Here is a 25,980-nt window from a genome sequence, read left to right as displayed (position 1 = left end):
AAGTATATTTGATGAGTCAACGTTTTGCGTTTAAACTTGAGAAAATTATACTGTCAAGTGTGTTAGAGGTCGACTCAGTCCAATGGGTTCTTTAGAATAATTCTAACAATATTTAAGGGTGGATAAACACCAAATCTCTAACTGTACCTAAACTCAACAGTTAGATGATTTAAACTTGGACACAATTTGGGTTTTCCAGTTGTAAAATTATCCCAAACACACACCAAAACTTTTTAACTGTAAGGAAGATTCCACCCATCCCCTATTGAAATATTTAACTAAAAAAAAAGGTGGTTTCATGCCAGGAAATTGGGTAATTTTAATAAACCTCACCTTTTCTGATTCCAAGAGCTTCCAAACATACAATCATCTATTATTGCAGAATCTCATTCCTTCTACTTTGCTTTCTGTTGAAAAACATTTTTAGTTCCCTTGCTTGTGACTGATCAGCATTTGTCACTGGCTTATTGACACACAGCTTTTTGTTGTTAATAAAAGCATCTGTGCTCATCCAACTTAAAATTTCCACTTTATTCCCAAAATGTGGAATTAGTTAGGAAAGAAAAACAAAGACATTAAGTCTAGCATTTTAATTAAAAATAAATTCGACTACCATTGGAAATATCCCATGCTACAATTGGATTAAACAATATGACATGAATATATTCATTTTTAACATTGATTTGTCCTTCAGGGTGTTCCTTAGAGCCATCAATACCTATGCCGACACAATGAACCAAAAGTTCCTGAATAATGATGACTTCGAAGTGCAGGTAATTGTGTTTTGTTCACAGTATATAAAAATATTACGCAGCTGTGATCCTTTTTCTGTTTCACTGTTTAGCATGCTTCCTGAATACTTTCTCTGCTTTCTCTGTCTCCATAGCTCTGGAATAACTACTTCCACTTGGCGGTGGCGTTTATTACTCAAGAGTCTCTGCAGCTTCAGCATTTCTCTCCAACCAAAAGGAACAAGATTCTTGTCAAGTGAGAGTACAAACATTTAATTTCCTCCTTCTTACCACATCTGCTCCGTCTGCGCTAATGGCACTACCTATTAAAGGCCTTTGTTACTTGTAGACAGGAGATCAATTCAGTTGAGGTAGAGCAGCACTGCATTATCTTTCCTAAGGGGATGTTTAGTTTCTGAAGGTGAAAATAAGTATTGATTAGGTAATTGTTGCAAACTGAGGTGGTGACTTCTTATATGTACTTTCCCTTTTATTCTCACTCTTACGCATTTTTCTTTCAGATATGGAGATATGAGAAGGCTCATTGGCTTTGCTATACGTGACATCTGGTACAAACTTGGTGAGAAGCTGTATTGAATCGTGCAAAGCTTTTACAGAAGATTCACAGATTTAAATTTAAAATCTAGAGCACTCAGGTGGCTCTGCATGCTAAAATAGAGATGCAAATGTAGTAAATACTGTGAAAACCAGAGCTAAAAGAAAAGGGGAACACTTTTGTCTGTTTTGTGCATAGAGACTCAGGGAATTAGTTGAAAGAAAGTAAAAGGGAACCAATAGAGACCACACAATGTATTTTGGGTTTCTTATGCTTTTTTTGTTTTGGTTTTTTTTGGTGTTTTCTTTGTCCTTCTTTTTCACAAAACCCCAAAGCATTCTTATAACAAGACACAGGATCTCCCATAGAAAACATTATAACTAAGCTTCTGTCAAAGGTCTATTTCAGGGCTTCTTAAACTCAAGTTGAAAAGGTCTAAAGGTGATTTCAAGAAAAGGTCAAAGCCTCAGAAAAGCACTTTAGAGCAAAACCATTTTATTACATTTTTTATTTAAAGCTCGTAAGCAAAAGCAATGACACTTTATGCCTGCAGGTGTTTTTTTTTATGGCACAGGGCTATAGGTTTTCACAGCAAAGCTTGTAAGCACTTTAATTATATAAGTAGTGTAAGTTCATGTTTAGGATTAGTTGGAATACTCACATTAAAAATAGGTGCTGTGGGCTTCAGTTTTTCTGGAGATATTTCTAGAATTTATGCTGATAGTGATAAAAGGGATGATTAAAGGAAAGTCTGTAGAAATTCGACACAGTCTGTTCTCTGATGCAGCCGTCGCACACAACCTGAACCCCAAAAGCACAAATGCTGCTCTAAAAACAAAACATTTTCTTATAAACTACTTCAGATGCACCAAGTAGTGCAAATGTTCTCTAATCAGCACTCAATAACTACTTCTACTTTGGTTTTCTAATACATAGTTATATTTATTTACGCTTTTGTGGAACTAATAGAGAAAAACGGTCATTAAAAAAGCAAAAATAACTATCTCACAAACAACAATTAGAATTTAGCATTAATTTGATAAATTACATTTCTTGCTATGATCTTTTGCCTTTTTTTGTGCCACTGAGAAATGATACAGTGATTGCGCATCCTTATTTCCTATGCATGGATTTGTCTTTTGTAGGAAGTCATAAGATCTGTTTTATCCCTGGTATGGTGGGTCCAATCCTGGAGATGACTTTGATTCCTGAGGAGGAGCTGAGAAGAGCCACAATCCCCATCTTTTTCGACATGATCTCCTGCGAGCACGTCCAGTTCGGAAACTTCCAGAAGGTGGATAAGCATTATGCATAAAAAACATTCAGGAGTCAAAATTTCAACACCGTTACGGTGAACATAACAGAGAAATGTCTGGATTGGTTGAAAACCAAAAGCACATACACATAAAATTACTACACTGATTTTCTCCAATGTTGATTATAAAACAAGGGACCTCCTACATGCATTTGCATAATTGATTTGCCTTTTTTTTTGTTTCCCTCTCCCTAATTTATTCACTCTTTCTTTTCCAAACCTGTACTTTTTTCTTTTTTTTTTCAACAGTTTGAAAACGAGATAATCCTGAAGTTGGATCATGAGGTGGAAGGTGGAGGAGGAGATGAACGATACATGCAACTTCTAGAAACCATGTAGGACTGAGTATTTAAGCATATTGAATTCAAAAATGACAAAATATATATTCCAGTTTAAGGTATATATTTGCTGTTCCCTTAGAATAAGCTTTGCAGCTAGTATTGTTTTCCTTTGTCTGTCAACACTAGAGAAACATAGAAAGTTAGCAGCTCTGAAAAACAAACCCTGTCTCAGGTTGTTGATAATTAAGCTGCTTATTCTCCTCTACCAGCTTGTTGGACTGTGCAGCTGAGAAATCCACTCTGAAGCCACAGGTGCAGCACTTTGTCTCTTTGGTGAAGGGTCTCCTGACTCGTCTCCTTGACTACCGCACCGTGATGAATGATGACAGCCGCAACAACCGCATGAGCTGCACTGTCAATCTTCTGGTTAGTAGAAACACCACTAAAACCAACCCTAAGGTGTCAGAGATGTCAGTAACTTGCTTTTGAAAAAGACCAACAAGGATATTAGTTCCCAGAGAACAACTTGCCTGTAAAAGGTGAGCTAACCTGGACTTAATACTTTGATGTTAAAAACTATATTAACTTTTTTTTTTCTCACTCCTGCTGTATGCTTGCTGAGTCTTTCAGACACATTAAGTCGTGTGAAAAAAAAAATAGAAAAAGCCAATAACTGCTGTTTTTAATCAAGAAATGTTCACACAATTATGTCAATACTTGTGTTTATTTATCTTTGGAGATGTCAGTGACTTTGTTGCATTGAAATAACCAAAAATTATATTTTTTTTACTTCCTTTTTTTAAAAAAAAAAAATTTATACGCTATGGGGAAAAAAAATTGTAAATAGGCGAAATTTCCACAAATATTTTGGAAATACATTGAGCAGAAAAGTTAGAATCCGTGAATACTGAATCAAGAGTAGATGGCGTTCACTAATGGATTATTTAACACTTGGTTGATTTACCAGATTTTTGAAGTCTTCTTTTAGCATCATGTGGTCTGCTCTCAGGGTGAAATTATTTCAACATCGGACCTGAGCATTCTGGCAGTTGTTTTAAATATCCTTCACTCTTATACTATTTTCCATTCAATAGATTAGTTGATTTCTCATTCTTTTCATACCTCCTTAAATCCCTTACCAGACATCTAAGTTGCCACAATCATGTGTCTGAGGACTTCAGACAGCTCTTTTGATCTCACTATGGTGTTTACTCTCACTTTAACAGCCAGGAGCACACAAAAAGCAATGTCGGAGGTTTAAACTCAAATCAAATTCAAAATACTTGGTATCAGTGTGATTGTGCACCTGAATAAACTTTTCCTGATTTATTTCCCTCCATAATTGCACCTTTTCCATATTTGCAGGGAGTTAAAATAAAAACAAAATCCATTTGGTGATTTTGTTGTAACATTACAATGTCTTTTATAATGATTTTTAATTAACTATATATTTTTACCTCTTTAAATTTTTGAGGTGATTGATCTAGAGATAGTTTTTGATCTTCAGCTTCTGGCTGTTTACAAAAGGTTTCATCATTCTATGCACTTATTAAATGTTTCCCTTTAGATGTCCATTCAAATGATAAATGTAATTATTTTATTCAAAATAAATAGTCTTATCAATCTATGCCTTCATTCTGCATTTTTTAATAAGTCATTTGTTATCAAACTGAGAAATAAACCTTACATAAATATGAATCCGTTCACTTGTGTTCAGAGCTCATATTGTAGTTTTTAGAAGAACGCTGCTGGGTAATGGCAAAAGTATTTAGCTTATAGCTTGTGGCATTTGCCCATTAGATATTCTATTTAATTTATTTCTTGGGCTGAAAAATCCTTTCTCCAGGCTAGCAAGCACTCTCATATTTACACCCCGCCCCGGGCTAACACACACAATCACTCACATATTTGTTATTTGCCAAGCCTCCTGATGCAAATGCATTTTCAAAGGAACAGAAATGTACTTGTAAATGTAAAGGCATTCATACTCCTCTGGCCAAAATATCCCAGTCTAACTTGCATATAAAAGTTTCAGAGGCATTTTTGTGCCATCAGCTTTTTTTCCAAAGGTTTTTCATGTTCCAATTTACTGAATGATTTGTGTTAATTTAAAATTATATAGCTCCGTAATCCTGTTGACAAGTGATTGATTGGACATAGGAGAATCCACTTCCACTATGTCCTAAAACACTGGAAGTTTAAAAATTAAAAAAGAAAGAAGAAAAAAAAAAGGCTTCCCCACTGCTTCGAGTTCATATTACTTTGGGAAATATGAATCTTAGCTAAAAGAGAAAAGAAAGAAAAAAACCAGAGATGTATAAGGCTTCATTATTATTTGTTTATTATGTAATTATAGACAGACTTTTGTTTCTGTGTGCGCTCCGGTGGCCAAGCAATGACATTTCATTGCCAATTTTACTTATGTTTCTTTGAGCAATGACAATAAAATAAGTCTAAGTCTTCATACCTTCCGTTTATAGAAAATAACAAAAGGTTTGCACTTCAAAATACTGGAGTAACGTGTTAACCTGCAGTATCTCATGTTTGGTATGTGATTAAAGCAAAGCAAACCAAAAATCTTTCAAGCCAGTTGTTCAATCCCACTGAATGTTTGGAAATGATCAAACATTGATTGGATGTGTTATCTGATACATACTGTGGCTGTCACTCCATCCATCAATCCATCTATCAATCAATCAATCATCCAAACATACATTTTTGATCCATTAGTTTGCCCATTTCAGCAACCTTTGCTATGAATTTAGGGGGTGAAAAATTGAGATGGAATGCTTCACCTTGAAGACATGTATAGTGTCTTCATCTCTGTAAATGTAACCCCAACGCTCCTGTCAATCTCCTGCTCTGTTCTATCAGCAAAGGCACTTAAACTGTCCCTCTTGAGGCGACTTCCCTTTCCCGACCCAAAGCAACACTTTTCCCACTCAGAACCAATGTTCAGTCTTGGAGGCGTTCATTGTTATTCAGGCTGTTTAACATTCAGTTGCAAACGCCCCCCATTGTATTTTATCTTGAAAAAGGAAAATGTGATCTGATACATGAAAAAAAAAAAAGAAAAAAAAAAGACTTTATTCTTGGCCCTGTTTTTAAAGTATACCTCACAAAATATTCTTACTGAATTCAAATAGCCCAAAATAATCAATGGTATGTCTAAGTGGCACCATATAGGTGTTATTGTCTAATTCTTCCAACTTTTTTTTTTTTTAGCTTTCTTTCATTTTGCATGTTTGGTGTTGTCTATGTGTGTGTTTGCTGTGTGTCTCTTTCGCTGATAATGAGAGGTGGGGTTAAATCAGTTTGTTCCACGTCTCAGTTCTCTGTAGATGTCATTAAACTTAATTAAACTGGGAAATACAGATACAACAGCAGTCACAATACCAGTAGGATGCAGTGAAGCACTCATGCTGCAAGACACTGTTGGACAAACTCGCAGTGCAGAAATGCAAAATTATGAACTCAAACTTTTTTTGTAGCTCTCTAGAATTTTTGCAGATATGTTTTTGGGTACAGCACACACTCAACATTCACTGTAAGTCAACTTCTTACTTTCTATTTTCTGCAGAACTTCTACAAGGACATCAACCGTGAAGGAATGTACATCAGGTATTTGCATTAAGTTCTTGATTTATCTTAAAATGCTTTTAAATGTTGCACGTCTGTCTCGTAAAATCTGCATGCATTTGAAATGCATGTCTCGATGTGTGCGCTTCTATGTGTGTGTGCGGTTTCGTAATCTGACAAGGGATTATGTGAGTTCTGCTAAATTAATGTCAAAATCCAACGGATCAGGTGGTGGTCTGACAGTAGAGAGAGCAGAGGGAGACATGATGAGCACCAGCGAGGTGTAAAGGCAGAGAGAGGCAGCATGTTTGCAGGGGGGAGAGACAAAAATGACTGAGAACCAGAATACACAGTTTCTGTCAGGTCATGTAGTTCACCTTGTGTTTTCTTTTTTTTTTTTTTTAAGCCTTTTTGTTAGAAGAGTTGACTGATTTTAATTCTTCCTGAGGAACTATGGTTAGGGTTAGTCTCAGACAAATAAAACTTGAATCGAATTAGGAGTGGACTGGTTCACACAATCCATGTTTTAATCTGGTTTGCAGTTGTTGGGTGGATGGTTTTTGCGTCACTTCAGAATTTCCACGGAAATTCGCCTCAACGTTGTGATAGTCTGAGGATAAAACAGTCTGTTATCGTTGTTCAACCAATGTGGAAGTGTTCCCCATTTCAAACTGCTTTTCATTTCATGGATAAAATGGTTTTTAAAACTAGATTTGTCCTTAACAATTCCTCTTTCCGTCTCTTAGGACTTACCGAGTTGCTATCGACTCAGCAGGAGTGAATATTACACAGTCAAACCATGCCAACTTTATTCACAAAGCAGATTAAAGACGGCAGCTGCTGACTGAACAAAGTGCTGAACATAAAAAGGAATACAATTAATGGAGAAAGTGGGACAATTGAACTAAAAAAATATTTAAAATGAAATACTTAAAATGTACAATAAAAGTAAAAGCAGCAGCAAGAAAACACAACATAGACAAGAAGAAACTCAAAACAACAACTTCTAGTGGGTCAAAAGAAGAGGCCTTTTGATTTACAGTAACATTAGTTAAAGACATATTGAATGTACTGAATGTCATAACAATCATACAGAAATACCACTTATGCATTCATAATGTTTTTACGAGTTTTTTTGGTACAGGAACCCACCAGGGTGTTCTAGTAGGTTTGAAAATAGGAGCTTTTCAGAATTAAAGATTACTGTTTGCAGTGTGGACTAATGGCTCATCATTACATGGTATGGTAAATGGCCTACATTTGTATAAACACTTGAGAAAGTGCAGTTTATGCCAGAATCAATCCTTGTGCAAGACACAAAGACACAACATTTCAGACAGACTGAGGGGGAGATTCTAACCAGCAACCCACCGGTTACAGGATGGTCCTCTGCCCCCTGAGCCACTGCCACCCCACAAAGTATCCAGCCCAAGTCTCCTCTGAGGACCTGATGTCTTTTAATAACTCGGAAGTTTACTGAACCTTGAATAAATAGATCAAAAATGCAAAGCAAAAAAAAAAAAAAAAAGCCAGTGCTCTGCTTGGCATGGGAGTAAAGTTATGAGCAAAGAAGAAGCTCACACACAGTGCAGGGAGACAGATGCAAACAGAGCCGTGAGAAGGATGAGGAAACAACTCGGAGAATCATCCCCAGTCCCAAGATCTCGCTTGCCTGCGTGTTTCTGGCTCGCTACAACACAAGACATAAGTGAATGATTCATTAGCAGTCTTCCGCAGACATTGATGAAACGTCGACATCATTTGTGTTGTAGCAGGAAAATGTAAATAAAATGCAGGACAGTAGAAATGAGGATCCTCAGTGGTATTGTACAGATGGCAGCAAATGTAACTCAACGAGTTGGTCCAACCAGCTGGACAACACAGATCATGTACATCTGAAATATATTCAGCAGAAACTAAAAAAAGTACTGTGGTGTCAAAATAGTCATTTGTATCAATGTAACTGAGGTAATCAAAGCAATGAGGCCCTGCCTACCTCAGTAGGTCAGAGTTCATGATTCAGAAAAAGACTGGATATGTTGTGCAACTCGTGAGAAAGCCCCAATGCACAGGACATATGAATGCTCGTTTCATATTTGCCAACAGATATCCTGATGATTCCATAAACATATTTTCGGTAATTTATTAAATTGAAAATATTTGGAACGATTTCCCAGTAAGTCACCCCTTTTTTTATTTTTTTGTTCAACTTAGAATAACAGACTTCAGTAAACCCCCTGAACACTTAATTGTTTATTTTCATGGCTGCACCCGGTTTGATGATGTTGTGAATTTTTTACTGTAGCTGCAGCACCTGTTTTCACATAAATCCTGCATCCTGCTAACCAATACATTAGGCCCAAAACGTTTCAGTCTTTTCGTTGAGGTTTTCCCTGTTTCACTTTTCACTAAAACAATCATTTTAACCTGTGAAGGGCAAGAAATGCATAACCTGTAGTGTTTCTATATTAACCAACATATTTGACATGTCGCTGCACCTTAGCAATATCAACACGTGTTGTATTGTTCTTGCACAAGGCCACAGTTTTCCCCACTGTGGAAAACTAACAGAGAGTAGGATGAAATAGTAAATGGACAAACTCGGAGGCTAGTGTTACCTTATTTTTTTGTGACGGTACTTGCTGCAGTGACAACAGTACAGCACTACATAAGTCTTGCTTCAGTCTACCTAGATGATCAATTATTTAAATAGGAGAAAAAGACATGATAGATATGTTTAATAAATGATGAAAAATTTTGCTCTTGATAACTAAAGCAGTGTTGCTGTCAGTGCCTTTTACTGTTCGGAGAATGGCAGTTTTGCTTCTGTGAGGAATAGGATGTACAGATTCTGAACCCAGATAAACTACTCAAAACGTTTTTGTCTTTGTTTTGTTTTGTTTTGTCTTCAAATATTACAGAAACACAAATGAATATTTGATATAAGACATCGATTCTGACGTTAAATATTCAAGATTGCACATGTATATTTATTCTATCCTTAAGTTAGAAATAGAGATGCTGAATCATTCTCTGTTGAATTCTAACTTTAATTGATTTCAATTTATTTTTATCATAAACAATTCCACATCCTCTACAAAGCTTCACTAAGCATCTGATGGTGAATAGTTCCCTCTTTTGAACATTTTTCACCCAGTCAGATGAAATTAAAGACTGTGTCTCTTAAAAGCACCTTTTTACCTGCAACCCACTCATGATGCACACAATGTTTTCCCTCTGGGAGTCCCTGAAACATTTAAATGACCATTTCTATTCAAGAGGCGTGTGTTACATTACTTCACCTCAAGCGTAGAAAAGACTTTGTCATGCTTATAAAAAAAGAGACATTGTGCCTCGTTTGCATATGCATACTCTTGAATGACCTTGTGCTGTGCTCATATTTCAAGGTTTTGTGTGTGGAGAGAAATGCTGATACCAGCTGTGCACTTTAGCTAATTCTTCATTTGCAGATGTTCAAGCTGCCCAACACTGGCATCTAGTGGAGTCATGTTTAAAGTCATTTCTCTGGCTTTGTGCGTGTTTAGGTATCTGTACAAATTACGAGACCTTCACCTGGAGGGCGAAAACTACACAGAGGCTGCCTACACCCTTCTGCTGCACTCCCGGCTGCTCAAGGCAAGCTGCACACACACACAAACACAAGAGGATATGTTTTGTTGTGTAATGCTGCACCCGCTGCCTCGCTCGGCCTAATCACTTGTCTGCCTGCAACAAATGAGAGAGTTCTTTACTTGCTGATAAATGGTTGCTACGTCGCTGGCCTCCAAATGATGAAGCCCCGAGGTTAGTTTATGGCTCTGCGTTGGCCACTGCAGCCATATCACTATGGTGATTGATGTAGCACACTTGCACAGTAACTGTGTTTGTGCGTGAGCGGATGTGCATGCGTGTGTGTGGTGGACTGTGGTTCACCTCTTTTGTCCCCAAATTATTGTTACGGGACGTTTACAAGCTCACAAAGGGGTTGGAGGATTTTTTTTTTTTTTTCTGTGTTGTGTAACTGCATCAAAGTAGAAAAACTCCACTGGGTTTGTTTTTTTTGTTTTTTTTTTTTTTCTTTTACCAAACATGGCGTGGAAAGTCATTTACATTTTTAGAAACTTAAATCTTTAAAACATACGATGTAATTTAAATATTTAGCAGATGTGTTTGGATGTTTTGACATATATCCTGTATGTCTTGGTTATATCACAGAAGATAAATTTTGTATAATTGTCAAAAGCTGATAAATAATCTCTTTCTGGTCCAGTGGTCTGATGACATGTGTAGCCCCCAGTTTGAGTTTCATGGCTCCCAAACACAGCGACAACTCAAAGAAACGCTCTATGACACCATCATTGATTACTTCGACAAGGGCAAGGTTTGTACTGACACCCATGTATGCAATTTATTATTTGATACTCCATAAGACTTAAGCAATATGTTTAAAGGTTTCCAATAAGTCGGGTGTAGAACAGTCATTAGGCCTGTTATTCAAAAGATGATTCATAAGAATTATAAACTCTGCTTCTATATATTAGCATGCAACAGAAAGTTAGTAATTAAATTGTACTTAGTAGATCTTTACACTATACACAAATACACATTATAATTTAATGACAGCTTAACAATATCTAAGCTCTTTGTTATGTGTTGTCACAATACAGGCTCATTCTTTGTGTTCAAGAAGCTAGTTATATCTAATTATTCACCCATCATTGTCAGTAGCTTTGAAAATAAATAAGCAAATCTTCTAAAAAAGAAAAAAAAAAAAACAACAACAAGAAAACTGTTCTTGACTCTATTACAGAAAATGATAACTTCTCTGAACTGAGCTTATCAGCAGATCATCTTGAAACCCACTGTTCTGTTTCTGTTCTTTGTTTTTTCGTGTTTTAGATGTGGGAAGAGGCCATCACTCTGTGCAAGGAGCTAGCAGAGCAGTATGAAAATGAGATCTTTGACTATGAGCTACTCAGCAAGAGACTGGTAATACATCATAGCTTTAAACCTCAAATCAGCCGCGCAGCAGTCATGATCAATGGTTTGGCTGCTTCTCATATCCCCAGCTGTCTTCTGTTTATTTTCTTTATTGATATTTCCAATGTTAGATTACTTGAAGGAAACAGCTTTGAAATAGTGATGGTTAGATTCTCCACAGGCTGTTGCTTGTTCAGACTGTGGCGAATTAAAGTTTTGAGAAACTGAGTCAGTCTCTGAGGTTCATTTAGGTCAGGAGTGTCAAAGTCATTTTTATTTTTGGCCACATTGAGATGGTTAATTCTCTCAAGGGCCAGCTGGGCCAGAATTTGGCGTCACTTAAACCAAATGTTTTTGACCATTTCATTTGGAAAATTTTCAAAAACTTATTTTTGCATTTGTGTAAAAAAATCCAAGAATCTGTTGATTTTGCATGAATGTCCACAATCCTGGAAATACAAAAGAACTGAAGGGATTTAACTATGTCTAGAGGGCCACCTAAACAGATAGGGCGGGCCAGATTTGGCCCCTGGACCTTGAGTTTGACACCTGTGATTGACATTGTACAAATGGTGTGGTTTATAGTACAGATACATTTTCCTACACCTTTCATGTGATACATTTCACCTTTGATTCTAAAATTATGACTTTTACTTTGGAGTTTGGTTACTAATCACCATTTCAATCACCGTTCTTAACTTACTTGAAGCTGCATATAAACCTTCCATGACAGTATTTTCTGTAACTGCAGTTTCTTATCTCGAATGCACCAGGCCACATCCTAACTTGTAGCTTCTCTCCTCTTGTTCTGCTGCTTCCCTCACACACCATATATCTCGCCGCTTCCCAAAGAAAACTACACATTTTCCAACAATGGAAAAAACTACTTCTTTTCTCCTTGTAGGACTGCAGCCGCGGCTCTCTCAGCTGTTGCTGAATTTATGTGGTTATATAAATGACAGACATTGCCCTTGGATAAGGTGCTGGGTTTTTTTTTTTCTGCATCTATCACCCTCACAGGTCCAGCATTCTGCTGATGGTAGCTTTGTCATTGGCATGAGCTGATTAAACTGCCCTGACTGCACACATTGCACATCTGAAACTCTCCCCCCGGACACATCCTTGGTTTCTCTCTTTATCTCTCCCTGCAGGAAAAACAAGCCAAGTTCTATGAGAATATTATGAAGATCCTGAGACCCAAGCCAGACTACTTTGCAGTGGGCTTTTATGGACAAGGCTACCCTCTCTTCATCAGGGTTTGTAGTTATATGTCTGGTGCAAATCGCTAAAATTAAGGGGTTTATCTCCATTTTGTGTGTTTTCTAAAAAAAAGAAGCTGTTAAATAATGTAAATGCAGTAAAAGTAGAGGTAAAAGTGAAATTTGTTTAAGTTTGCTGAATCTTATAAAGCCTTTTTAAAAAATATATATAAATATATAAGTAGCACAATTATAATGTGTTATTTTTTTTCCCTGCTTTAGAACAAGGTGTTTATCCACCGAGGTAAGGAGTATGAGCGCAGAGAGGATTTCCAGAACCAGCTGATGAGCCAGTTTCCCAGCTCTGTGCGCCTTAACACCACCACCACGCCGGGAGATGACATCAAGAACTCTCCACTGCAGTGTATCCTTGAAGAAGCTAATCTGCTTTAATCTTTATAAGTGCATACAAAGCAGGGAATATAAATGGAGCCGATGGACTGCAGCCTTCCAAGACCAACGAACACAGAAATGCACATTTAATGGCACACTGCAGCGGCGCGGTGCTAATAAACTGTCGGGTCACTCAAGGAGTCTGAATCAATATCAGTTGATATTGAATTAGGAATAATATCTTCATTTTTATAAACTGACATGAATTGTTGGGCTGTACAAAAATCTGTGACATGTTGTATTCAAATACAACAAAATTACAACACCATAATATTCTTTAGTCTTTCTTTTGAGATCTCATTCATTAGAAGGGACAGGAGGAAATAATAATAAATGACTCATGTACATGTACCTAGAACTTTTCTATATACTATTATGTTACAAACAAGAAATAAAGATGTTGAGTGCATTTAGATTTTGCCCCCAATTAAAAACAATTGATTGAAGATTGATTATTTGGTGCAATTTACAGCTGCCTGCTTTTAGAATATATATCTAGCAGCAGCATTTTATATGGACAAATTCCTCACTGCAGAATAGCTGAAGTTTAGTGGAAAGGCTTTGTAAACATTTTTTTTTTTTTTTTTTAGGACTAGACTTTGATTAGGCCTTTATAAAATATCTTGTCATCATGTTTTGATCTAATCCACCCAAATCTCAAACTTTTGCATTTTCCCCAGAAATGAGAATAGCATCTTTTACATGTTTGAACACAATTGTTTGTTGCATTCTTATAAATCTCAGCTATAAAGCTCAAATAATATAAATTACATAAATCAAAGTGGCACAAGTATAGAAGGACAGTGTGTGTCGCATTCAAAGTATTGTTTTCCTGAGTATTTTGAACCAGATATCCAGTGTTTCACTGTGCAGCCAGTTCTGGAGATCCCTCCTCGCCTGAAAAACAAGCCGGTCCCTGACCAGATCATCAAGTCAGTGCTGTCTAACAACTCATTTCAATACAATGAAATGTGCATTTTTGCAAACTCTTGATAGTTCTTACTATAGTAATTGTCTACGTCCATCTCTTATTTTTTATGCTTTTAATTAGTTTCTTATTTTCACCCTGGTCTCTGATTCTCTCTGTAGCTTCTACAAGTCCAACTATGTGCAGCGTTTCCATTATTCAAGGCCTGTGAGGAAAGGACCTGTGGACCCAAACAATGAATTTGTTGTGAGTTACTCCTTGAAAGTCGATTCACAGCCTCAACCACTGGGACTGTGAGAGGATTTCAAGTGCTGTTGTAAATTTGCATTGTCTTCACTCTAAAATGAAGACTTCCTTGTTTACTGGATAACAGTTTTATAGATACTGCAGCCTGTAAAGTACACAATTAGAGGGTATAATACCAGCTCGTGTTTAAATATTTCAGAATTATCTCCGTTTGTGAATCAACAACGGAGATTATTAGATTAAAATGAAGGGGGAAGTGTTTGATAAGAGTTCAGACTGTTTTTACAAAATGTAATAAAGTATTCACAAGTGTCAGGAACTTATCAACAGTTTTTCCTCTTTTTCTCTCCTCTCTTCTGTTGTGTTTCAGTCCATGTGGATCGAACGCACCACTTTCACCACTGTGTACAAGCTGCCCGGGATCCTGCGCTGGTTTGAGGCAACAGACATAAAACATGTGAGTCTGAGGGACATGTGGTTTTATACTATGTTTCACATTAATCATGTCTAAAGGTGGCCTATCATGCTTCCTTGAAGGTTAGGATAGGTCTAAATATACAAAATAAGTTCACTACATTTTTTGCACAAAATCATTCTTGAATAATAACATTTAAGTCTGGTCAGTTCTGCCTATTTTGACCAGCGGTAAATCCAGCTTGCCAAATGTGCTGAAGCTCAGCTTGTGTTGCTAGGTGACAGGCTGGGCTCTACTTGGGTTGCTAGGTGAGGGGTTGGGCTTGGCTTGGATTGCTGGGCAACAGCGCAGTGCCAGTTTCAATAACTGGGGATTTTTGGAAACGGTGTCTAGGCATTTTCTTTTAAAGCACTTTTTTTTAGAAGCAGCAGAAACCCAAGTGGAAGTACAAAAATGTGCAGTATATGAATTTTGCAAAATATATCCTTTGATATATGTTTCTCAGGTTACCTTCCTGATTTTTCTGTCACAAGCCATGGTGGCGGTGGACCTCTGTTTTTCCACACTAAGAAACTATTGAACAGTATACAGGTTACGTCTCTGTTACAGTCTCTGTTCAGGGCAGGGCATTTTAAATTAAGGACAAATGCAGTTTTGATCTTTTAAAAATACTGAAGTTGGCCTTCAGTTCAAGGAATGTAAATCAGATTACTGCTGCTCTTCCCCAACCCTCACCCCCACAGAGACGACTGTCCCCTACAACCTACCCCCGGGGCAGTAAACCACATGGCAAATTTAAAAAAAACAAAAAAAAAACACGCTTTCTTCATTAACAACTTTCATTTGCTGATTTTAATTTCTCTTCTTTCCATCACGGTCCACTTCCAGACTACTTTGTCTCCACTAGAGAATGCCATAGAAACCATGGAGTCCACCAATGAGAAGATTCTGACCATGATCAACCAGTATCAGGCTGACTGGAGCCTACCCATCAACCCACTCTCCATGTTACTCAATGGCATTGTGGATCCGGCTGTCATGGGAGGCTTTGCTAAATACGAAAAGGTATTTCAAATACTCCCTTTTGTCATTTGATCACGATTTACTTCTGTGGTTATAAGTCCATATGAATTTTAGCCCTTGAGCTTTTTAACATTTTGCTGCTGCTAACCTACAAACTGCAGTGTTTGTAGGTTATAATAATGTATAGTTGTGATGTGAGATCTGATTTGATTGAAACTGGAGTGAAAAGAATGCGCTGTGATTTCAATTTCTTAATGCTGAAATCTAGAGGAGTCATGCGTTCGGTACATGCTTTTCAGATTTTTATTTGTAAAAACATTAATCATGTGTCATGTTCCTTCACTACTTCATTACTTTGTACTGGCCAGTCACATAGACTAAATAAATACATATAATAATTCATTAAATGCATTACATCAATATAAAAAATCATTGGGTGTAAATACTTGAACAATACAGTGTAGAAAATTATTTAGTAAGAAATGCAGTCCGAGAGCCGAGAAAAAATTACTAAAGCAAAATTTGAAGCCAGATTGTTTCCTTAAAAATGACTGATCTTCAGGAGTTTGGCTGTAGATCAAAGGCAGTACTGACAACAAATTAGTATGTCAACTCTTTACTTTGTCCCAAATCTTGACAAAAATTTGGGACAAATTTTGCAGCCACTAATTTTGTCAAACATGTTTTATTTTAGTCTCTGCACCTCATCCTGGATAATAGCTTGTGCTAAAATCTGTACTTTTTGAATTTACAACCTAACATTGCAATCTGCTACAGCTGATATTTTATGTGATATTCTTTAACCAAATCCTGGATATTTCTTCTCCGTCAGGCATTCTTTACAGAAGAGTACACTCTGCAGCACCCAGAAGATCGAGAGAAACTTCTTCGGCTCAAAGACCTCATCGCATGGCAGGTACAGAGCACGTCCAATCAAATATGTGGAGATCCACCATGTTTGTGGTCTTGCATTCTGTACGTTTGTTCTGTTTACATCATACATCTTCATGCGTAGATACCGTTGCTCGGTGGAGGAATCTCTCTGCATGGGAAGAGAGTAACAGACGACCTGCGACCTTTCCATGAGCGCATGGAGGACTGTTTCAAACAACTGAAGAAGAAAGTGGAGAAGGAATATGGCGTGAGAGAGTTGGTAAGAATTAATTAGAAACAATATAAAGGGAAAAGACGTAAAATTACTACTTGTGAAATCCACAAGTCTGCCTCTGGAAGGCTGGTTGCAAGAGTTACTGTAGTGGAAATTTATAATGAAGTTGTAAATTAGTCTGCTCAGGCAAACTACTCTAAAATACTCTTTAAACCTCTTGAGTGCCACAGTAGTTGAGTTTTGTACTTTTTACATTTCTCTATGGCCAAAATAAAGTTGTATTGATTTTATTGGAACGATTAAAATATCTGACCTCTATAAGAAATTACACTGATATAGAACAGACGATGATATCTTGTTTTACTTAGTCGTGGTTTTCTGTTACTTAATTTTCAGATTTCAGTGTAGATTCAAAAAAGATGTTTTTTGTCATAAAAATTATTCTTGCTTTACACCAAACCCTTCCTGCTGTTTTTATGCCCTTGGATTTCAACCATACGCTCATCTGATCATCCTTTATCAAGAGTGGCAATAATTTAAAAGGTTTTAAGAAAAGCATTTTAAGAAACAAAAAATAACAAATTAAACCTGTTCATTGAGACAGTATGTGATTTTCTGCTTTAAGTGTTTTTCTTGTGAAAGTGAGCTAACATGAGGGTCCACCCTTTTATACACAATTAGTACTGAATTTTTATTTTTTTAATTTTATTTGTTTGATTTCTCTGTGTCTCTGCAGCCAGATCTGGACGAGAGAAAGTCAACTCGTCCTCGCTCAATGCTGCGCTCCTTTCGACAGTCCATCATCTCCATCTCTTCACTGCAGGGATCTGAATGTGGAACCCCAACCAAGACTCATGCAGACAGGTAGAATAAAGGTTTACAGCTGTTTGACTTTTAACCAGTCATCTCAAGCTGCATAGATGCATTATTCACCAACAAAACAATATTGACGTCAACACTTTTAAACACGCTGCCAACAATATAAAATGAATACTTTTAGGAAGGAAACAAATCAGCTTGCAATTGAAAAATGAATTTATATGTTTGTACTGATATAGAGTGGGTAATGTCTTGGAACAAATGGATTACACTTCATTTAATGGAAATGAAACTAATCAATCCTTAAAAACTAAATTCAAAGACAACCCAAAAATCTATTTATTGTAGAAACTGATCAAATGAAACTCAGAACTTTTTTATAACCTCCATGTCTCTGAATACATGCTTGACAAGCACAGTTGTATTGCAACAAGGCCTCCCGATTCTACAATGTCACCCAGTTTCTGATTAATCTGAGGTACAACCTGACCTGAACTCAACATATCATGTCCCAGAGGTTTTCTACTGGATAAAACACAAGCTCTTTCAAAATGCTGCTAATCTGTTTAAACACAGGAAATGTACAGTTTAGTAAATTTTACAAAAGTGAAAAACAGATGTTGACTTCATGGTTCTTGGTTACCAGAAAACGCACTCATCTCTTAGCAACAGATTAACAACAAACATTGTTATTGTTCAAAAAGGATTTCTTCTGCTCTTGAAATGCCACTTATGTTAACAAGAATTGTACAGTTGTTGAATTTTTCAGAAAAGTGAATTTTTTTAAATTTTATTTATTTTTTGTCATTGGTGGTGAATATACTATAAAACAGACATTCCACACAAAAGTAAAAATAAAATGTTTACTTCGTGGCAGTTCGTTACCAGAAAAAGAGCGATCATCTCTTAACACCAAATTAATAACAAGTAATATTATTGTTTATAAAGGACGAGCTCTTTTGAAATACCGCTTATCTGCTTAGACACAGGAATTTACAGGTTGGTAAATTTTGCAAAAGTTAAAATCAGATGTGTACTTTGTGACTCTTGGTTACCAGGAAACCAAACTCATCTCTTAGCAACAGATTAACAACAAATATTGTTATTGTTCAGAAAAACATAAGATTTTTTCTGCTTGTTTGAAATACTATTTATTATATATAATTTAACAAGATTTGTGCAGTTGGTCAATTTTTCAGAAAAGGGATTTTTTTTTTTCTTTGTCATTGGTGGTGAAAATTTTATAAAACAATCATTCAACAGAGAAGTAAAAATCAGATTTATACTTCGTGGCAGTTCGTTACAAGAAAAAAAACAACAACGCTCATCTCATAACGCCAGATATATGGTTTGTAAAACATAAGTTCTTTTGAAATACTGCTTATCTGCTTAGACACAGGAATTTACAGTAGATAAATCTTGCAAAAGTAAAAATCAGGTGTTTACTTCGTGGCACTTCGTTACCAGAAAATGCACTCATCTCTTAGCAACAGATATTCTGTATTCTGACCAATAATTAAGTGAATAATTCCAGCGAACTCCTGCCAGTAAGACTGGAAAACTTAACAATCCCAAATGACATGAAAATGATCTGCCATATGGTTTCCACACTCCCTCCAACATTGCCTTGTGTGTAATTGGCCATTTTTACTTTTGCTTCAATCTGGGGGTAATAAAGAAACAAATAATGATATTTCCATGTAAATTCCCTCCATCTGCATGAGCAATCCTGTTGCTTAATGGAAGTCAGCGTTTACCTCCCCAAATCATCACTTATCCCCACTAAACCAGCCATGCTGGATGATGAAACAAGCCTCATAGCCTCCTTCACAGCTCCTGACATCATTTCACATATGTCATCCATGCAAAAGGTGAACCTTCTCTCCTGTGTGAAAACAGAGAGCAGAGGGCTCCCTAGAGGAGTCACCCTCATGAAGTCCCAGCTGTGCCCTGCTGGAAGTCATTCTGCAGGGTCTGTTAGAGATCATCCTGGTCCTATTGATAGGTGTGCTATCCACCTTCCCTAGAGAAACTGCCTGTCCCTCAGGCTGTCCTTCATAATTGGTGGGAAACAGAGCAAATGTTCTGTAGTTTGATTATCATTGTAACCTCTGCAGAGACGAGGCTTCGCCTCATGCTGGCAATAGTAGCACTGACCATCGAAAAAAAAAAAGTCTAACCTCCAACTTGTAAACTCATTCCTGTTAAGGGATGTGTCTCATTTTTATTCCATAAATTCCTCTACTGCAAATGTTGCCAGTTTTAATAACACTAAAGTTACTTATACTGAATAACAATCACCTCTGCTACTGAGCTTACAGGATCGATATATTCTGGGTGTTGAATGGACTTGAGGCTACGGTCTGAATAAAGCGTTCCTGTAATTTCTCTTTTACTCAGTCTGTATCTGCTAAGATGGTATTTTATAACGTGTGCCTTTTTTCTGTGGCTCTTTTAAGGGACATTCCTGAGTCGCCAAACTCCTGGTCCTCCACTCTGCCCCGCTCCAGCGGTAGTGTTAGCGTGAGCATAGGTGAGGAGGGCGTGGTGACGGTGGGTGACGCAGAGGTCAGACTGAGGAAGAGCAAGAAGAAGAAGAAAAGAAGCAGCATGATTTTCATCTCAGAGGAGAGAGAAAGGACGAGCACGCTGGACTGCAAACGGGTGAGCGTTAATGGCTGTAGAACAAGACAGAAGATTATAAGGACATGCACGTCAGGAGGGGGAGGAAGAGTGTAAATACTCAAGCCAGAAAATTCAGAGCCTTTGCTGAGCTGCTGTTTGGTTTCCTGATCTCTGTCTCCCTCTAGCTGTCCAAGAAGCAGGAGTTCCGCAGCGACACCAACCTGTGTGAGCCAAACGACGAAAACGTGCCGCTGACCAATGCCAACTCTCGATCCCTGCCAGCCATCACAGGTAACCGAAGCACTGAATCATCTGAGCCTGGTCATTGATGTCAAAACAGAAAGTCCTGGCCTGAGAGAAAATGTCAAGCTGAAAAAAAAAAAAAAAACACAACCGAGGCCAGGGAGGGAAAAAAAGACATGTCCACTGCTACTGGCAAGCATGAAAACGTGGCTCTGAAAAACAACACACAGCCAAATGTGAAGCAGAAAAAAAACACACAAATGTTGTAACGTTTTCGAGAAATGCACCAGTATTGTCCAGTTTCTGTCATTTTATCACTTACATGACCTTGCACTTGTAGTGGTGCATCACAGCACTGTACACTGATGCTCTGCTGGCTTTCTGCCACGTTCAGACAAGCTGAGCCAGCACAGCACATGTTAATACACTAACTGTGATTAGTACTGCTGGCCACATCTGAGCAAACACACTTCTCTAGCAGTAGCAGATAATCATCAGCACAACAACTTCAAGAGCAAAAATGTTTCCCAAAAGTATGTTACTGGGAAAAAAAAATACATAAATGAACACAGTAAATGCAGAGGAGTTGTTTTTAAGATAATAAAGCACCGAGTCGTGCCTCTTGTTTTCTGTAGGTCTGTCTTTGTCTGTGGCTGGTGGGGGAGAAGAGGTGGACGCAGCCAAAGCCAAGAGGGACAGCAAGAACATGAATCCCTCCGGGGCATCTGACCGAACAGCAGACAGACGGTCAAAGGGCGTCATCAACCTGCTCTTTAAATCCAAGGTAGACAAACATGACAACACGTTTAATCATTTACAGTGGCATATTAATTAGACGTTTGTAACCCGTAAAAAACATGTAAGAGTTAAAGAGAAGTTAAATTATTCAGTGGCTAAATCAAATGGACGGTGCCTTGCAGTGCAAATGTCTTCATCCATGACTTTGAACGCATCGTTTGTGCTGGGATCCAAACGTATACTTTGTATGCATTTACATTTTCAGCTCTCTTAAATCAAAGTTATTAAGCAAAAACAAAAAGGTGAAAGATGACATTCTGCATTTATTTTGATTGCATTTTGCCTTCCGTAATGAAAGTTATATTTACATTAAATTGTCATGTTTGTTTTAACAGAGCTCCAGATCAGAAGATCCAAAGCCCAGTGATCCAACCAAGGACGCTGACAATCATTTCTGAAATGTCCCTTTGATAATCTTCTGTTTGCCTTCTTCATTTATCTGCACATATTTTGCGACCAGGTTTAAAACCTCCTTCCATATCCAAATTTCCACATCACTCTCAGTCTGTCTGTCACTCCCAGCATCTCTGTCGCTTAATCGAATTGATTCAAACTATCAATAAACGCTTTTTTTTTTTTTTTTTTTTTCATTGGGAGACTTTTTTTTTTCTGGTAGTTTGAATGACATTTCACAGAAGCAAAATGCCACCTTGCAGCTTTTGAATCAATTAAGCTTCTACGAGAACAAGCAAACACAAACCAGCCATCTGATGCTGCTGATTAAAAATCTTCTTACACAGGTTTCAGCCCAGTGATGACAGACAGTAATGAGAAAGTGATAATTCAGTAAAGCGTAAAGGGCACCATGTCCTCACGTAGGACTCCGAGCTGGAATAATATGGCAAACAGCTTTGATGCACTGATTCAACAAATACGGAACGAAAACGTCGACAAACAGTGAGATTAATCTGCTGTGCTGTTTCTTTCATTCTTTTAAATCCATTTTACATTTTTTTGTACGTTTGAGGCACTGTTTGTGAAACATTTCTTTAAAATAAAGTCAGACTGTTGTACGTTTTGTGTAAACCAATTCAATATGCTGGGATGTTGCGTTCACTTGCAAAAAGTCTTCATACCCCTTGCACTGATTCCTATTTTCTCACATTACAACCACAAAGTTTAATATGAAGTTTTTTCTTTCACGTTAAATTGGGATTTTATCTACAAGACCATCTGGGAAGAGCACGTGTCTGCACAGAGGAACGGAAAGGATGCATAATTAAAGAAATTTATCTGTGAAAAATCTGAAAACTAAGGCATGCTTTGGCATTCAGCACTGCTGACGTAATATTTTGTAGGAACACATCTTTACGTGTGTTCCTCCAACAGCATTGTGCATAGACGAATTTTATTATATATTGTTATTTGCCCGATAGCTCAAGCCCAGTCAGATTAGATGGAAAGTAGTTGTGGACATGCATTTTCAAGTCTGTCACATATAGACTGTCATGTTCCCCTTGCCTGACCTTTCGGTTTGGGTAATTGGATAGTTTGGTATGTTTGTGCTATACTATTTCATTTTCCACTGATGGATTAAGTTGTGCTCCGTAAGTTGTTCAATGATCAATATATTGTTTTATAACCCAATCCTCCTTTACATCACTCAATAACTTTATCCCTGATCTGTCTAATGTGTTTGTTTTTTGTTTTTACAATCACCATGCTGTTTGCATTTTATTTAGCAGTGTCAAGAGTAGAGGGGTGTGTAAAAAATAGTCAACTACAACATTTTTATTATAAAATCTCAATAAATTCACCAACCATAGTGGCTATAACATTATGCTTTTACAAAGCCCATTTAAAAAAAAGCTGAAACCTAAAGTTTTCATAATAAAGCACTCACCTCATCATCTGCTGGCCTTTCACAGGACTGACCTTAACAATAAAGTCAGGGATTTTGTTTTCATTTACTTAAGCGTTCTGCCCAGAGGCGAGTATGGTGTCCCTCTTTTTTTTGGTGCTAAATCTGAAGCTTGAAAACGTTGCTGTGTAAGGTTGTTTGTAGATTTGTAATTTGTTTCTGTGCTTGTAGATACCACTCCGGGGTTACAGTGAATAATTTACTCTGTGAACAGGACCATTAAAAATGAAAGAGCAGCCCAAGATAAGGCCAGCCAGCAAGGACGATGTTGGTGAACCACACCACGTCTGAAGAGCTATTTTGGGCCAAAAGAAAAAAAATAAAAATAAATAAAAATAACAAGCAGCTCAGTGGGTGGTGAGCAGATTTATTCCTTTATCCTTTCAAAGAAAAAAACAATCTGGGAGACACCCGATGGCCCATAGGTCGGTTGTGCAGCTTAAAGTTTGGTACCTGTGGGTTGCTCCTGGCTTACTTTAAATCCGCACAGCTAAACCACTCAAAGCCCTGACAGATAGTGCGCAAATGGAGTGGGAAGGTTATTGGCTCTCATCCTGCCTTCTTAATTGAATTTAGTGACATTTTAATGAAGACATTTTTGCTCAATTGTTGAAAGGCGCAGACAGACAGCCGCATTAGATGAATATAAATTAGTAGTTTGCATATTCAGACAGGAAGCTGATACCTCCCCTGCTCTGGTAAAGTGACATTAAGTGAGAAAATATAATTTCAGATTAGGCTGTTTTAATGACGCATGGATTGGATGGGTATCTCACATTTGCCCTCTGGAGGTTTTATTTCCTCACTCTCTTTTGGCTCTGTACTTGTACATGTAGTCAGGAGGTGATTAAGAGCAGTCGAAGTATGGCTTCCCTACATTATTAATGCTACCATTAGTTGCTTTCACACTGACCACAAGGCTTCCCAGCAGCCAATTTAAAGTTGCACAGTAGCCATTTAAAAGTCTTGCAAAGTCCTGCCCTGTGTCTCTCTAGTCTGGAACATGGAGTTTTTTTGATTAAACCACGACACCAGTCAGTGATTTCACTGCCAAAGACATACATCTTACAAAAAGGATGGATTGAGTGGCTGGCAAAGTGGAAAGAAATGCAGATTATTCTCATAGGAAATAATGGTGGTGCATTGCTTGAGTGATTGTGACTGATCACCAATGAAATTGTTCTGAGTCATCTGTGAATTCATGAAAAAACAGCATACATATATATATATATATATATATATATATATATATATAGTATGTAAAACCAAATTTCATGACAACATGAATAACAGCCTTTAAATGCAAGTAACAATTTTTGTTGGCAGGAGATTTTTCAGATAGCTAATCCATCATATATGCTGTGTTATAAATGCTGCCTCTGTTTGACAGGAAGGAAATTATTTCCTCCTGGCTCATGGTTTATATTTACAAAATGTTTTTGATGCTGTAATTAATAAATGTCATATTATGGATGGACAGGACTGCACAGTGGCACAGTTGCTAGCACTGCTGCTTTGTGGCAGAATATGTCTGGGTTTGTATTTGGGTTATGGAGTTAGTTTTTTTTTTTGTTGTTGTTCATGCTTGAATACAGCTAAATATTAACAATAAAGCTGAAAACTGATAGATATTCAGATTGGTTTTTTTTTATATATGCCTGAGAAAAGCTGCAATTAGCCTGAGTCCTGCTGGGTCTTCATTAGAATAAAGAACATTTGATGGCAGAAGAAAAGAGGCAGTAATTTTAATACAAAGATACAAAACTGTTTTGCAGTGAAAGCTGGTAAAATTCCAGCTTGCTTCCAGACCATTAGAAATTATACCTTTACTTACAAGGTTCCGTCATAGTAACATGAATGAGACCCAAAGCTGTAGTTAAGAAATTTATCCACTAGGGGGCAATAACACGTAGCCAAAAACTTTCAATTATTCGACCCTCTACATGCTGGTGGTTAATGTATGAAGGACAAGATGAAAGTCTCCAAATGTACCGATAGGTTCTGCACAATATATTTGTAATATATTTACACACAACAAACATAGATGATCAAACATGCCCTCAAGGTGTGGTGCAAGAGTCTGTGAGGTAAAGAAGTGGATTTTTCTGTCCAGAAAGTTTGAGTGTTTGTTCACTCTGGAAAGACAAGCTGTCCCTATGGGAATAAAAGCTTCGGTGAGTTCTGACTTCTACTTGTGATTACAACCATAAAGCAACATCAGCTACTGCATCATGACATATTTCAGCACACATCCCTGACAGGCCAGCATCATTTTTCAAGTTTAGACACGTCAGCTACATTTTAAAAGGATAACTTTTCTGTGGATCTAGTGTATTTTTGAAATACTGCTCCACTGCTGACCAGTGAACCCTGCAGCTACAAACAACCTTGCAAGTGCTAACAACTTGTAATACCTCTTGAAGTTTTGGCCTAAAAAACAGAACAAAGGGCACAATGAGCGGTAACCTTTATGTTTTATACATGAAATGCATTGCAGCTTCTGTTTAATAGTCAAAAGGCAACAATACAGTTAAACTCGTGCACAAAGGGCAGTTGTGTTGTTCTTGCAGACGGGCTTTTCTCAGCACTATTTTGAATTAAGCCTCTCTTGTTCTTGCCAAGGTCTCAAAGTTAAACTAGTGGTCTTCGGGGCGCTTGTAAAGGAATGAAATGAAGGAGTTGGAGTCAGTGGCATCTTGTAATTTTGTCCTTGGACACAGATCAAAACAAAGCACACAATCTCCTTGTTAATATTTTTAAGTAAAAGACAAATGTGTTTTCCCATTTGTAGGGAGAGATTAAGTTCTGCTTTCTCTTGGA

At 37.4% G+C, this 25,980-nt stretch overlaps 1 protein-coding gene across 1 annotated transcript in view; it reads left to right on the top strand.

The window, feature by feature from the left end:
* LOC122836636 (dedicator of cytokinesis protein 2) overlaps positions 1–24,690 on the top strand; it is a 105,654-nt gene extending 80,964 nt beyond the window's left edge. The window contains exons 29-51 of the mRNA XM_044126345.1: positions 695–773; positions 887–987; positions 1,253–1,311; positions 2,433–2,581; positions 2,852–2,937; positions 3,153–3,309; positions 6,464–6,504; positions 10,008–10,098; positions 10,733–10,843; positions 11,362–11,451; positions 12,594–12,698; positions 12,924–13,065; positions 13,945–14,026; positions 14,184–14,268; positions 14,639–14,725; positions 15,572–15,748; positions 16,539–16,622; positions 16,722–16,859; positions 17,551–17,678; positions 20,093–20,297; positions 20,444–20,549; positions 21,137–21,285; positions 21,635–24,690. Coding sequence (XP_043982280.1) covers positions 695–773; positions 887–987; positions 1,253–1,311; positions 2,433–2,581; positions 2,852–2,937; positions 3,153–3,309; positions 6,464–6,504; positions 10,008–10,098; positions 10,733–10,843; positions 11,362–11,451; positions 12,594–12,698; positions 12,924–13,065; positions 13,945–14,026; positions 14,184–14,268; positions 14,639–14,725; positions 15,572–15,748; positions 16,539–16,622; positions 16,722–16,859; positions 17,551–17,678; positions 20,093–20,297; positions 20,444–20,549; positions 21,137–21,285; positions 21,635–21,697 — 2,515 coding nt within the window. The 3' untranslated portion in view covers positions 21,698–24,690. The remainder of the gene's footprint in view (positions 1–694; positions 774–886; positions 988–1,252; positions 1,312–2,432; positions 2,582–2,851; positions 2,938–3,152; positions 3,310–6,463; positions 6,505–10,007; positions 10,099–10,732; positions 10,844–11,361; positions 11,452–12,593; positions 12,699–12,923; positions 13,066–13,944; positions 14,027–14,183; positions 14,269–14,638; positions 14,726–15,571; positions 15,749–16,538; positions 16,623–16,721; positions 16,860–17,550; positions 17,679–20,092; positions 20,298–20,443; positions 20,550–21,136; positions 21,286–21,634) is intronic.
* The last annotated feature ends 1,290 nt before the right edge of the window (positions 24,691–25,980 follow it).

This window comes from Gambusia affinis, linkage group LG09 (genome assembly GCF_019740435.1).
Source record: "Gambusia affinis linkage group LG09, SWU_Gaff_1.0, whole genome shotgun sequence".
Lineage (NCBI taxonomy): Eukaryota > Metazoa > Chordata > Actinopteri > Cyprinodontiformes > Poeciliidae > Gambusia > Gambusia affinis.
This window is presented reverse-complemented; position numbering and strand designations above follow the sequence as displayed.